We start from the raw sequence: 14,643 nt of genomic DNA, 5'->3' as shown, positions 1-14,643 counted from the left end.
GGCTAATGTGTGTGGGGGGGGGGGGAAGGGAAGAGGAGGCATATGTAGACTATATAGGGCTCTCCTCTCATTCCGTAAACCCGTTGAGTTCTAAGTGGGAGAAGGCTATGGGTGAAACATATGAGTTTCTACAATGGGAACAGGTATTTAAATCTTTACTTCAGGTTTCTATCTCAAGTGCATTGGTTGAAAATGGGCGCAAAATACTTTACTGTTGGTACTATACTCCCCAGCGTTTGGCTAAGATGTTCCACTCCAGTTCAGCACTCTGCTGGCGCCGGTGTGGGTTGGAGGGAGATATGTTTCATATTTGGTGGTCATGCCCGCGTGCTCAAACATTTTGGGCTGATGTTTTGAAATTTATCTTTAATGTAACTTTTGTCTCCTGCACTTCAAGCTCGTGGAGTTAAAAGGCCTATACATCACTTTGCCACACAGGTGTTTATGGCCAGTAAGATGGTCTTAGCAGCGGCATGGAAGAGCCCCACGCTCCCTGGCCTTCGGATAATTCGACGTACGCTGGACAATATTCACTTGATGTCTAGACTCACAGCTATGTGCACAGGACATAAGGTAAGGGTTAGGTGCTGCGTTCGGCACCTAACCCTTACCGATCAGTGAATCCAGACTGCCCCAATTTGACTGCCCCTATCGGACCGACCGTTCACTTGTCTATTAGATTGTAAGCTCTTTGAGCAGGGACTGTCTCTCTTTGTTAAATTGTACAGCGCTGCGTAACCCTAGTAGCACTCTAGAAATGTTAAGTAGAAGTAGTAGTAGTAGTAATATCATAAAATTTGGGACTTATATGTTCATTGGACCTCGCGTCCGGACGTCTCCTGTTCAGCTACTACTTAGGCCAGAGAGTTCCACTTTGGGAGGGGAAGGGGAGAGGGAGGGATTGGGGTATTGGGGCTAAATTGTCACTTGCATTTGTTCCTATGCCTTATTTAGTAGGGTTGGTTATGGTTGTATTTGTTCACTGACAATCTTGTATTATTTTCAATAAAAGGAAAAACAATGGAAAAAAAAAAAGAAAAGTCCATAAACCATTATTAAGGTGGACTGTGGAAAATCTACTGCTTATTCCTGGGATAAGCAGCATAAAATCTATTTGCAACTTGGACTGGCCACTGTTAGACCTTTGATCTGTCCCAGTATGACTGTACTAATTCAATTGATTTTGCCCATTTTTCCCCATTATTTACCCGTAGAAATGTGTCCTTACAAATTAAATTGACACAAGGGCATAAAAAGTATTTAAACTTCCCTTCTCCCTTATGTTATCAGCAAGTGCTGAGATTTGTATTTCATGGGTGACATGAGAACCACAGATTCAGTCAGTCACTTTTTCCTTTATTACATGCAGAATATTGATTTAACCCAATGTTTCATAGCTTTCCAAAATGCATTTTTCAGTTCCATAAACTTGCTTCCTCCTTGTTCGTAAAGAATGAAGATCCATTCTTACCTGATCAAACCTGTTGACGTCATTTGATAAAAGATTTACTATTTGACCTATTGTAGTTTTTCCCATGGCAGCATTACTGAGTCGCAGTGCCTGGAATGTGGAGAGAAAACATCAGCATTAAAAATTGCAACCTGTTTGGGAGAATCATGTGAACACAAATTCAGACTATTTAGGCAAGCCTCATAAAGTCATGCATCATCGCTTTCTCAGCTAGAAAAGTACAGATAGCTCAGTCTGGCTCTCAACCAGCTTGGGGTTTTCAAATGACTACAGCTCCAAGGTGGTGACACTTCAGCAACTGAACACAATTGCCAAGGCTTTGAGGGCACGGAATAGTTTTTGAATCTCTAAGAGATTGGTTGGTTTAAGATGTATTTGTTTGATGAAGGTCCTTGCGTGTGAAGGAACAGTACATGTAGTGGATGCACCAGTGGTTAATAGCACTCGCTGTAGTTCTTGGAATGGAAGGCCTTGGACAAGTTTGTTATGTTTTTCAACAGCATATAATCCATCTGATTATCATTAGTCTGGGCATCAAAGGCTGAGTTACGTGGAATTCAGTGTCCAATGCAGCTGATGAACATAGGAAGAATACAGGCACTTTTCTTCCCTTCCAAAAGCGAGACACTACCACTATTAGGCATTTGGTGAATACATTTAGGGCTGCCATATCATATAGATGTATAGATGTTTTTTTTAATCAAAAAGGAGGAAAATAAAGACCATATGGCCTTTTCTAGTCTGCCCATCCATGCCATTTACTCTATCACTGACTTAGAGATCCTAGGTACTTCTCCCATAAGTACATAAGTAATGCCACACTGGGAAAGACCAAGGGTCCATCGAGCCCAGCATCCTGTCCACAATAGCGGCCAATCCAGGCCAAGTGCACCTGGCAAGCTTCCCAAACGTACAAACATTCTATACATGTTATTCCTGGAATTGTGGATTTTTCCCAAGTCCATTTAGTAGTGGTTTATGGACTTGTCCTTTAGGAAACCGTCTAACCCCTTTTTAAACTCTGCTAAGCTAACCGCCTTCACCACGTTCTCCGGCAACAAATTCCAGAGTTTAATTACGCATTGGGTGAAGAAATATTTTCTCCGATTTGTTTTAAATTTACTACACTGTAGTTTCATCGCATGCCCCCTAGTCCTAGTATTTTTGGAAAGCGTGAACAGACGCTTCACATCCACCTGTTCCATTCCACTCATTATTTTATATACCTCTATCATGTCTCCCCTCAGCCTTCTCTTCTCCAAGCTGAAAAGCCCTAGCCTCCTTAGTCTTTCTTCACAGGGAAGTCGTCCCATCCCCGCTAACATTTTAGTCGCCCTTCGCTGCACCTTTTCCAATTCTACTATATCTTTCTTGAGATGCATAGACCAGAATTGAACACAATACTCAAGGTGCGGTCGCACCATGGAGCAATACAACGGTATTATAACATCCTCACACCTGTTTTCCATACCTTTCCTAATAATACCCAACATTCTATTTGCTTTCCTAGCCGCAGCAGCACACTGAGCAGAAGGTTTCAGTGTATTATCGACAACGACACCCAGATCCCTTTCTTGGTCCATAACTCCTAACGTGGAACCTTGCATGACATAGCTATAATTCGGGTTCTTTTTTCCCACATGCATCACCTTGCACTTGCTCACTTTAAACGTCATCTGCTATTTAGCCGCCCAGTCTCCCAGTCTCGTAAGGTCCTCTTGTAATTTTTCACAATCCTGTCGCGAGTTAACGACTTTGTATCATCAGCAAATTTAATTACCTCGCTAGTTACTCCCATCTCTAAATCATTTATAAATATATTAAAAAGCAGTGGTCCTAGCACAGACCCCTGAGGAACCCCACTAACTACCCTTCTCCATTGTGAATACTGCCCATTTAACCCCACTCTCTGTTTCCTATCCTTCAACCAGTTTTTAATCCACAATAGGACATTTCCTCCTATCCCATGACCCTCCAATTTCCTCTGTAGCCTTTCATGAGGTACCTTGTCAAACGCCTTTTGAAAATCCAGATACACAATATCAACTGGCTCCCCTTTGTCCATATGTTTGTTTACTCCTTCAAAGAATTGAAGTAAATTGGTCAGGTAAGATTTCCCCACACAAAAGCCGTGCTGACTTGGTCTCAGTAATCCATGTCCTTGGATGTGCTCTGTAATTTTGTTTTTAATAATAGCCTCTACCATTTTTTCCCCAGCACCGACGTCAGACTCTATAATTTCCCGGATCTCCCCTAGAACCTTTTTTGAAAATTGGTGTTACATTAGCCACCCTCCAATCTTCCGGTACCACGCTCGAGTTTAAGGATAAATTGTATATCACTAACAGTAGCTCCACAAGCTCATTTTCCCAAGCTCTATTGAATTCAGATACAGTTTTCATCTCCACCACTTCCACTGGGAGAAGTTCCATGAATTCACCATTCTTTCTGTGAAGAAGTAGTCCCTCAAGTTACTTCTGAGTCTATCCTCTTTCACCTTCATCCTATGCCCCTTTGTTCCAGAGCTTCTTTTCAATTAAAAGAAATTTGCTTCCTGTGCATTTATGCCACGTAGGTATTTAAATGTCTCTATCTCCCCTCTCCCACCTTTCTTCCAAAATATACATATTGAGATCTTTAAGACTATCCCCATACGCTTTATGATGAAGCCCACGGACCATTTTAGTAGCTGCCCTCTGGACTGACCACATCCTATTTATATCTTTTTGAAGGTGCGGTCTCCAGAATTCTACACAATATTCTAAATGAGGTTTCTACCAGAGTCTTATACAGAGGCATCATCTTCTTTCTCCTACTGGCCATTCCTCTCCCTAAACACTTTGGCCACCTTAAGATCATCACGCACAATCACACCTGTGTCGCTGCTCTTTCGTGCACAAAAATTCTTCACACCCTAAACTTTACTATTCCCTCGAGTGTTTACAGCCCAAATGCATGACGCTGCATTTTTTTAGCATTACATCTTAGCTGCAAAATTCCAGTCCATTCCTCTAGCTAAGTCCTTCCTCAGGTTACCCACACCATCAGGAATGTCTACCTACTGCAGATTCTGGTATCATCTGCAAAGAGGCAAACCTTAGCAGGCAGTCCTTTAGCAATATCGCTTACAAAAATGTTAAAAGAAACTGGCCCAAGAACCAAACCTTGCAGCGCACCACTGAAAATATCCTTTTCTTCAGAATGAGCTCCATTCACCACTATCCTCTGTTATCTTCCAGTCAACCAATTTCTAACCCAGTCAATTTAGGGCCCATACCGAGGGCATTTTATTTATTAGCAGACTATCAGTTGGCGCGCCCCCCCCCCCCCCCCTCCTGTGTGATGCAAAGGAAATAGGAGCTGAAAGATGGAGTGCATCTTTGAGGGATTGCTCAACAAATAGATTACAATTTTTTATGATTTTTAACCGTGAAAATGATCGCTCACCACTTGCCACACTGACAGGAATTGTCAGCAATATTCTTAGAAACAAATTGCTATACACTGCAAAATAAGATAGCAGATGTAAATTCTCAAAGTGGACATATTCCAACGCTAAAATGAAAACAAAATGATTTTTTTCTACCTTTGTTGTCTGGTGACTTTCTTTTTCCGATCATGCTGGCCCAGTATCTGATTCTGCTGCTATCTGTCCTCTTAACTCCGTTTCCAGGGCTTCCTTTCCATTTATTTCTTTACTTTCCTCCTTTCTTCTTCATTTCTTGCTCTATATCCATTTCCAGCAATTTCTCCTCTCTCCCTGGGTCCTGCCCTCCCATCCATGTCCATCCATGTCCATCCTTGTCCCTCTCTGCCCTTCCCTCTTCCATCCATAGCCAGCAATTCTCCTCTCTCTCCTCCCCTCCATTTCCAGCAATTTCTCCTCTCCCTGGGCCCTGCCCTCCCATCCATGTCACTCTCTGCCCTTCCATCCTCCATCCATAGCCAGCAATTTTCCTCTCTCCCCTCCCCTCCATTTCCAGCAATTTCTCCTCTCCCTGGGGACCACATCTGCTCTTCTCCAGTGCCCCAGGACCACCCCCAGCTCTAGAGAAGCATTGAAAAGGTCAGCCAGAGGAGGTGCTATTTCTCCAGTACCCTCAGATGTATGTCATCCGGCCTCATCATTTTGTCCACCTTTAGTTTAGCCAGCTCTTCATGAACACAGTCCTCAAAATCATTCCGAGATTACCACCCGTCCATTCCTATTTGTGTTTGCCTTCTGCAGTCCTGCTCCCAGCCCTTGAGCTGTGAACACAGAACAGAAATATTTGTTAAGCAATTCTGCTTATCTTTATTAGCTTCTACATATTCCTCCCCTTTACCATTGAGTCTCAAAAAATGCAGGGTCATGCATTTGGGTCGCAAGAGTCTGAGGGAAAGGTACAGTATAAGGGGTGAAGTGCTTCAGTGTACGAAGGAACAGTGGGACTTGGGGTGATTGTGTCTGATGACCTTAAAGCATCCAAATAGGTAGAAAAAGCGTCTCCCTTGGTTTTTTGAAAGAGCCAGCCCACCCTACTCCCTTCCTTGCTTGACTGCTCTTACGTAGGGATTGAGTGTTCCTCCACTTTTTGTGGTTCCTCTTCACATTGTTTTGACACCATCACCCCAGGGTCCCTCTCCTGAGCCAAGTTTACCAATCTCTCCCCTCCAATCTGGTACATCTCATTTGGATTTCTGCACCCCAAGTGCATCACTCTGCACTTCTTCGCATTAAATTTTAACTGCCAGACCCTTGACCATTCTTCCAACGTTTAGAGATCTCTTCTAATGGTTTCTACTACCTCCAGGGTATCCACTCTATTGGCTATCTTCATGTCATCTACACAAAGAAAAACTTTTCCTTCTAACCCTTCAGCAATGTCTCTCACAAATATATTAATCAGAATCGGCCCCAGCACTGACCCCTGAGGCATTCCAATAATCGCTTTCCTTTCCTCCGAGCAGATTCCATTTACCACCACCCTCTGTCGCCTGTTGGTTAACCAGTTTCCATTCCAGTTTACCACTTTGGGTCCTAAGTTCAGCTCTCTCAGCTTATTCATCAGTCTTCTGTAAGAAACCGCAGCAAAGTCTTTGCTGAAATCTAAACTAAAATCCTTCATATCTCTATTACTGATCTGTGGTCTCTTGTTTCATATATGTTGACGGTCTGTCTATATCTTGCGTGTATTACCAGGGTGCAGTCTTCTGCTACCATGTAGTTTCTGTGTAGAAATCTTGTAACAGTCCCATTTGATCTGTTTTCTCACTAGCGGGTGTTTTATAGCCTGGTGTAATATTTATAGTGTTATTTTTTCACACATAAGGTTTTGCTCTTTGAGTCCTGGGAATTAGTGCTATTATGGTATGGTAAAGTTCCAACTCTTTTTTGCACAAGTTTGGGCACAGTGTTTTGCAGTGAAGGGACTGTGTGTTGGCCTTGCAGAGATGATATCAAAACTTTAATATTGTTTAGTTTGTCATTACATCAGACAGGAGGCTGAGAGCAGGTGGGATGGGAGAGGGGGGGCAGACTGGCTGCAGGCATCATCTTGGAACACTATTTTCAATCTGCTTTTATTCAATTGCTGCCTCTGGCCAATCTGGGACCTTCCCTCTGCCATACTAAAACACTGCAAAATGAGGGCCTGCGAAATATTGTGTTACTGGCAGAGGCAGAAAAGGGAATACCCACAGCTAACAAAAATGACTCTTACAGAACGTACTCCTTTTGCTTTATTGTACTTATGTAGAGGAGTGTGGTAGCCGTGTTAGTCCACTCTTAAGGTTAACAATAGAAATCAAACAAAATAAAACATGGAAAAGAAAATAAGATGATACCTTTTTTATTGGACATAACTTAATACATTTCTTGATTAGCTTTTGAAGGTCGCCCTTCTTCCTCACATTTGCTTATTTCCGATCTGAGGAAGAAGGGCAACCTTCGAAAGCTAATCAAGAAATGTATTAAGTTATGTCCAATAAAAAAGGTATCATCTTATTTTCTTTTCCATGTTTTATTTTGTTTGATTTCTATTGTACTTATGTGAAATCATCTAATAGTCCTCAAATGTAAAATGACAAACCACTTCTGTTCGGAAAGTGACCTGATTGTGGAAATCAGTACACTGAAATAGAGATTCAGAATGCTTATTTCATCCAAAAAGCCCAGATCTCCTATTAAAACTATAAAAGCAAATGTGTGTGCCTATATTTTACCACATTTTAAGACGGTTCACACTTTCATTTTAATTGACTGTGGTTGCATTCCTGTGCATAGTGAGCTACTTTGATTCAATGGGGCCTATTTAAAAAAAAAAAAAAGCTCTTCACAAAGCTTGCCCATAGTGACCAAACAGATTTCATGTTTCATCTTCCCAGAGAAATGAAACAAGATTGATCACTGCTGGCAATTTTTGTGGAGAACTCTTTTCTCTAGTTCTTATAAATAGGCCCCATTTAAGTATTATTGTTCATTGTTACTCAGTTTTTAAGAATAACACACCACCTGTCAAAGGGCCAAACAGTTTATATGAGAGTGAAATATAACAGATCATTCCAGCTGTGTCTTGGTCTGTATGCTAGTTGCAGTGACCTGTATTTTTATGTATGTTGCCTAGTTAACTGTTTAAAATGTCAATTTCAAAATCTCTGCTTCTCGGAGCTCAGGGGTACTTGGTTAAAATTTGTTTAGATTGGGGGGTACTTGGCTTGGAGAAGTTGGGATACACTGTTCTAAATAACCACTGACACATTATATTTGTTTGCTCAAAGACTTCCATTAAGTAAGCAGCTGGTTCAGAATAATCTTGGAGTTGCTTGATTTATTGAGAGAGTGGACAGTGTACAGAAGGCGTGGAGCTACTTACTGGACCTCCTGGAGTATTTTGCTCCCAGCCCTGGTCCCAAATAAGATTTATGTACAGGGATTATCCACATTCTGGCTGAACACTAGGCAGTTGCCTAGTGGGGCAGTTAACGAACACTCACCCACCCCCACTTACACTTTATTTTATTAATATGCCGTATAACAGTGAACCACTGGAAATTAAGTATGTACAAAGCTGTGTAATGCCGATTTTGCTAAAAAAGCAACAAAATGCAAACTAATCCATCATTACTATATAATAGCTAGAAAGATAATCAATGGAAACATGAGATAATTGGCACAATAAAACCTAGTTCATATGCAGATTTTATAATATACTTTCTTACCTTTTTATATATCATATGGCACATGGCAACTCGCAGCTTCATTCCAGTCCGTGTGACAAAATAGAAATATAAATGATGTAATATGGCCAATGTAAGCGTACAAAAAGACAAGGCAGTAGCGTTGATATAGGCATAAGTCATTGCTACAGAGTCACTGGGGTCATAAGCCTCAAAATAATTAATAATTTTCCCTAAAAATATTGGCTGCACGACTTTCAAGACTTCCTAAAAAGAAAAACAGGAAGAATTGTTTTAAAAAAAATTACATAGTTGTATTTACTGGGTGTTAAAACTGTTTCCACATTACAGTATGCCATTCTTTTTCAAAAAGCAATGTTGCTTAACTATAACAGGGGTTTTACGTAAACAGCAGGATTGTTCAAGCACAAGTCACCGGGACGGAACAGCTCTCATAGAGTTCAGAACTGTGTGTAAATGTCTCAGAAGGAATGGCCCCTTCCCACATGCCGTGGTCTCACTCAGTGCCTCAGTTCCAAAGCTCAAAACATTTACACCTCTCTTTACAAAGACGTGCGGTAATGCTGACACAGCCCATTCAGAGTGAATGGGCTGCATCAGCATTGCTGCATAGTTTTGTAAAAGGTGGGAGAGGAGGGTTAGGCAGCTCTCAGGGAGATGGGAAGGATTGTGGCCTAATCAATCCTGTTGTCTACAGAAAACACCTATTAGAGGGAAGTAACAACTATTTTTCCATTGAGAAGTAGGAAATCCAAAAATCCAGTGCCAAACATGATCATTTTCAAACCAGAAAAACATCTTTTTCGTTCAAAAATCGTCCTATTTTAGGCATTTTTTTAGCTCAGTGCATCTTTCTTTAAGGGCCATTTTCCAACAAAAATGTCCAAAGGAAAAACACACAAACCATTGGGATGTCCAAGGGCCAGCAGTCTTACTAGACTGGCCACACAGACATCCCACCAGCCTAGGGGCACTGCAGTGAACTTCAAATAAAAGGTCTCAGGTACACATCACATCATAACCCCCTTATATTGTATGGTGAGCCCTCCAGGAAAAGCAAAAAAATGTACTATACCCAACTGTACACCACAACAACAGTCCTTATGCCTGCAGGTGGCATCTACATGTGGGTTCGGTAGGTATTTTGAGGGTTTGGGGCGCTCACACTTTCCACCACAAGTGTACCAGGTAGAACGGGATATGGGCCTGGGTTCCTCTTCTCTACAGTCCACTGAACCAACCACTAGGACCTGCTTGCTCCTCTAAGAGGAATGGCCTTTATCCAACCAGTGGTCATCAGGTCAGTTTGGGCACCTTTTCGGCACATAGCCATTATTGAAACAGGTCTCACTATAAACATTCTATTTTTTGCCCTTGACATTTTTACAATGTTCCATCATCAAAGAAAAACATTGAGATTGTAAGTGCGCTCTAATCCCACCCAAAACATGCCTCCAACACTCCCCCTTGAGTTTTGAAAATAGCAATTTGGATGTGAAAAAAAACCACCCATATGCCACTTTGTGCCATTTTTTGGATGTTTTTCTGTTTCGAAAATGAACCCCTAGGTGTAGCAATCCAGACCTTAGGAGAACCATTGTAGGTTCAATGGCTCAAATTTGTTTAGACTTTATTTAAGTTTTCAGAGAAGTACCCATTCATTTATAACAGAATTAGATGCAGGATGTCAGCTAATTTGCTACAGTTCTTTTTGGCAACTCATAATCCAGTTCTGTTGAGATCAATAGAGACACAAAACTGCATGGACTTCCTGACTGACACAGTTTTCTTTTGAGGTTGAATGTAAAGACCTGTTTAGTTGAGTGTAGAAAAAGTATGGTAATGTGGAGGGGCATTTTCAAAAGAAACGTCTAAGTTGGAAATTGGATGTCTTTGTAAAACATCCAAATTATGAGGCGGGGAAATGGTCATTTTTGGAAAAAGATGGATGTCCATCTTTGTGTTCGAAAATACCATGCATATCCTTGATTTTCGCCCATTTTTGAAACCAAAAACGTCCAAGTCTAAAACAGCCAAATTCAAGCCATTTGGACGTGGGAGGAGCCAGCATTTGTAGTAAACTGGTCCCTCTGACATGCCAGGACAGCAATTGGGAACCCTAGGGGGCACTGCAGTGGACTTCATAAAATGCTCCCAGGTACACAGCTCCCTTACCTTGTGTGTTGAGCCTCTTCATCCAAGATACCTTTTTAATTTAAATTCCTACTCTGTTCCTCCAAATCATACTTTTTATTAACACACTTATCCATCGAAGTTGTCCATGAGCCTTCAAACCACATAAACATTACATCAGAACTTCCTAAACTATGGGTCAGGACCCCAAACGGTCACAAAACTTGTCTTTGGAGTCACAACCTAAGTGGGCTCTCCACAGGTGCATAATTATTCTACACCTCCAGGTGGTCACATAATTTTATTTGGCTACAATTTATAGGGTCACAACCACAAAAAGATTGGGAAACACTACATTACAACTAATAGAAGAGACCTATGTATTAGAGAATGACACTGGGATGGGGACAAACTTTGTCCCTGTGTCATTCTTTAAGAGCTTGAGACTAGTCTTAAACAAGCTGTTCCAACTAGATGTAAAAACTTAACACATCTTAGACAACTGGCAACTGAATTCAATGCTTTAAAAAAAAAACCTGCAGAAACTGCTTTTGGATTTAAATGAAGCACTATTAAACAACATTTGTGTCTTGTCTGCCTTTGATGTAGCAACAAGAGTCTTATCTGCTGATCAGACTCCTACCATCCGCAACATCCTTCCATCACGTGCCCAGCTGCTCAAGTACTGTACCAGATTCATCCATTGTTGCTGTTATCAAGGAGTATTTCCAACACTTAATTGATACTTATTTTCTTATTCATCCACTACACACTGTTGATTCTCTTCCACACCCAAGTCTTAAAGACAATCCAATTATCTTCCCAGATGACGTAAAAACACAGGCAACCAAATCTTTGAGAAAGCTATACCAAAACCAGATCAAAACGGAAGGCTCAAGTCCATGATCAAAAACAACTCGGGATCCTCCACAATCCGCATTTCCCAAAAAGTGTCACATCTGTGGCAGAGCCCCCCACCCCCTTCCAAAAGAATTAAAATGAATGTTAGGTTTTCTGAGCGAATTTTATGAAACAATGCCTTCTTTGAAGGCTATTGTTAATGAATAGGATAGTTATGTTTGTTTATAACTGAGTGATGTAGATAATGTTTTGATTTTTTTGGAAAACAAGAAAAGGTGCTGGACAAAACTGGCAATGGAGATCCTGTGCATTCCTGCTATCAGCACGACCTTCTGAAAGGACATTTTGTATTGCGGGAAGGACTGTGGAAAACAAGAGAGCTAGACTGAATCCTGAGATTCTTGACAACTTATTATTCATCCACAGATTAAAAAAATCGTTAACAGTGCTTCATAGAGCATATTTCTCCCCTGCTAGGGCATAAAGAGCGGGTTGTATTTTGTACCCCTGGACATTTTAACAGGGTGGATTAGGATTCCTTGGGGTAACAGAAGTCCGATATTGTTGGGGTTGCAAGGAGTGTTTGAGGCTTGTGTAGATGTGGACAGAGACTGCAGGGATGGGGTGGGGGTGGGGACAAATTTGTCCCCATGTCATGCTCTACTAAAGTACATCTTTGGTGGATACTTCTGCTTTTACAATTATATTTTAGTCCACTTGGATCAAAGGTAGTAGGAGGATACAAATGTTACATTCTCTAAAGCAGGTATTCAAGCTACGGTATTCAAAGTATATAAAAGACTAATGCTTGGTTTTCAAGTTACCTCAATAAATGTAAAGAATCCTAAAACTGAATATGATTTCCAGTGGCAACGTATAATAGCTTTGCTTAGATGTGGCTTGCGTGCTTCTTTTTGGGCTCTCTGGATTTCCTTATCCCAGTACCTGGAAGGCAGCATGAAATGAAAATGAAGTGATTAGGTAAATTAAAAAAAAAAAAAATCAATAAAATGCATATAAAAATATACATTTAAAAAAACAAGCATGCTCCATTTATCTTAATTAGGGTTTTAAAAAAACTTCATTTAAAATTTTTTTAAAAATAAAACACAACACACACACATGGAACTAACTAAATTTAGGGCTTGTGAAAGGTGCTGGAATTAACAGCACTGGAAATAGTAGTGGAAGCATTCCTCCATTGCGCTGAGAATGGGATTTGATATACCACTTTTCTATGGTTATAATCAAAGTGGTTTACATATTATATATACATACTTGTTTTATACCTGGGGTAATGGATGGTTAACTGAGTTTCCAGAGCCACAATGAGCTGCAGTAGGAATCAAGCTACGCCTCCCCTCCAATAAGATGTGTGACCTGCACAGAGGGCCTGGAGATACTGCACTGACTTTGAGAAGCCCAATCAGGTCTCCCAATGGCTAGTCTAGTAGCGAAGTAATTAGTGCATCCAGGGACTTCACCGGACCCGATCCTTCTTTGCCCTCTGGAATCCCAAACAATTAAGCTATTCCTTCTTTATCTATTACTAGTAAAACATGCCCGTTTCTTGCGGCAATGAAACGGGCGCTAGCACGGTTTCCTTCCGGACCTCCCCCCCATCGCTACTCACTCCGTCGGCATTCGTCCGCCATTGTTGCGGACCTCGGCACCACTTTCAATGTGCTGACATTGCTCCACCCTCGACGTCATCACGTTTGACGGGAGGGCGGGGCCCCAGCACAGTGTTTTCGGTGGCTTCACCACCACGAAAGCTTCAAACCGGAAGGAAGTGCCCAGAGGACCTGACAGTGACGTCAGTGTCCTCAGAACGTTGAGGGCGAGTTTTATTATATAGGATTGAGATCTTCCAAATCTCTGTGTAACCACTTTTGATTGCTGCTGTTGGTCACAAATGATAAGCGGTACCTATCCTCATCTCCACCAGTTTACGGACTTTTATTTCCAGAACTTGTCCAAAATCTTTTTCATATCCTACTAAACTAACTACTTTTACCACATTTTCTGGCAATGACTTCCAGAACTTAATTACATTTGAACTGAAGAAATATTTCCTCAGATTTGTTTTAAATGTACTACTTAGTAGCTTTATTGGGTGCCCCCTAGTCCTTGTATTTTTGGAAAGAATGAGAATGTAAACAAGTGAGGTGATTAAATTTGCAGGTGACACAAAACTATTCAGAGTTGTTAAATCACATGCGGACTGTGAGAAATTGCAGGAGGACCTAAGATGACTAGGAGGGGCATAATCGATCGGAGCACCCAAGTTTTCCTGAGGACGTCCTCGCAGGACGTCCCTCCAAAGGGGCGGGGAAACCCGTATTATCGAAACAAGATGGGCGGCCATCTTTCGTTTCGATAATACAGTCAGGGAAATGGAAACCGAGGACACCCATCTCAGAAACGACCAAATCAAAGCCCTTTGGTAATGGGAGGAGCCAGCATTCGTAGTGCACTGGTCCCCCTGACATGCCAGGACACCAACCGGGCACCCTAGGGGGCACTGCAGTGGACTTCAGAAAAAGCTCACAGGTGCATAGCTCCCTCCTTGTGTGCTGAGCCCCCCCAAAACCCACTCCTCAACAACTGTACACCACTACCATAGCCCTTAGGGATGAAGGGGAGCACCTAGATATGGGTACAGTGGGTTTGTGGGTGGTTTTGAAGGGCTCACATTTACCACCACAAGTGTAACAGGTGGGGGGGGGGATGGGCCTGGGTCTGCCTGCCTGAAGTGCACTGCAGTACCCATTAAAACTGCTCCAGGGACCTGCATACTGCTGTCATGAGCTGGGTATGATATTTGAGGCTGACATAGAAGCTGGAAAAAAATATTTAAAAATTTTTTTTAGGATGGGAGGGGGTTAGTGACCACTGGGGGCGTAAGGGGAAGTCATCTGGTCATTTAGGGCACATTTTTGTGGCTTGGTTGTAAAAAAAAAAAAAAAAAAAAAAAAAAAAAGGACCAAGTAAAGTCG

At 41.7% G+C, this 14,643-nt stretch overlaps 1 protein-coding gene across 1 annotated transcript in view; it reads right to left on the bottom strand.

The window, feature by feature from the left end:
* Window positions 1-14,643, bottom strand: part of ABCC4 (ATP binding cassette subfamily C member 4) — a 520,751-nt gene that overhangs the window by 455,990 nt on the left and 50,118 nt on the right. The window contains exons 3-5 of the mRNA XM_030201377.1: window positions 12,469-12,589; window positions 8,672-8,896; window positions 1,472-1,561 (exon numbers count right to left, since the gene is read on the bottom strand). Coding sequence (XP_030057237.1) covers window positions 1,472-1,561; window positions 8,672-8,896; window positions 12,469-12,589 — 436 coding nt within the window. The remainder of the gene's footprint in view (window positions 1-1,471; window positions 1,562-8,671; window positions 8,897-12,468; window positions 12,590-14,643) is intronic.

Source organism: Microcaecilia unicolor, chromosome 4 (genome assembly GCF_901765095.1).
Source record: "Microcaecilia unicolor chromosome 4, aMicUni1.1, whole genome shotgun sequence".
Classification (NCBI taxonomy): Eukaryota; Metazoa; Chordata; class Amphibia; order Gymnophiona; family Siphonopidae; genus Microcaecilia; species Microcaecilia unicolor.
This window is presented reverse-complemented; position numbering and strand designations above follow the sequence as displayed.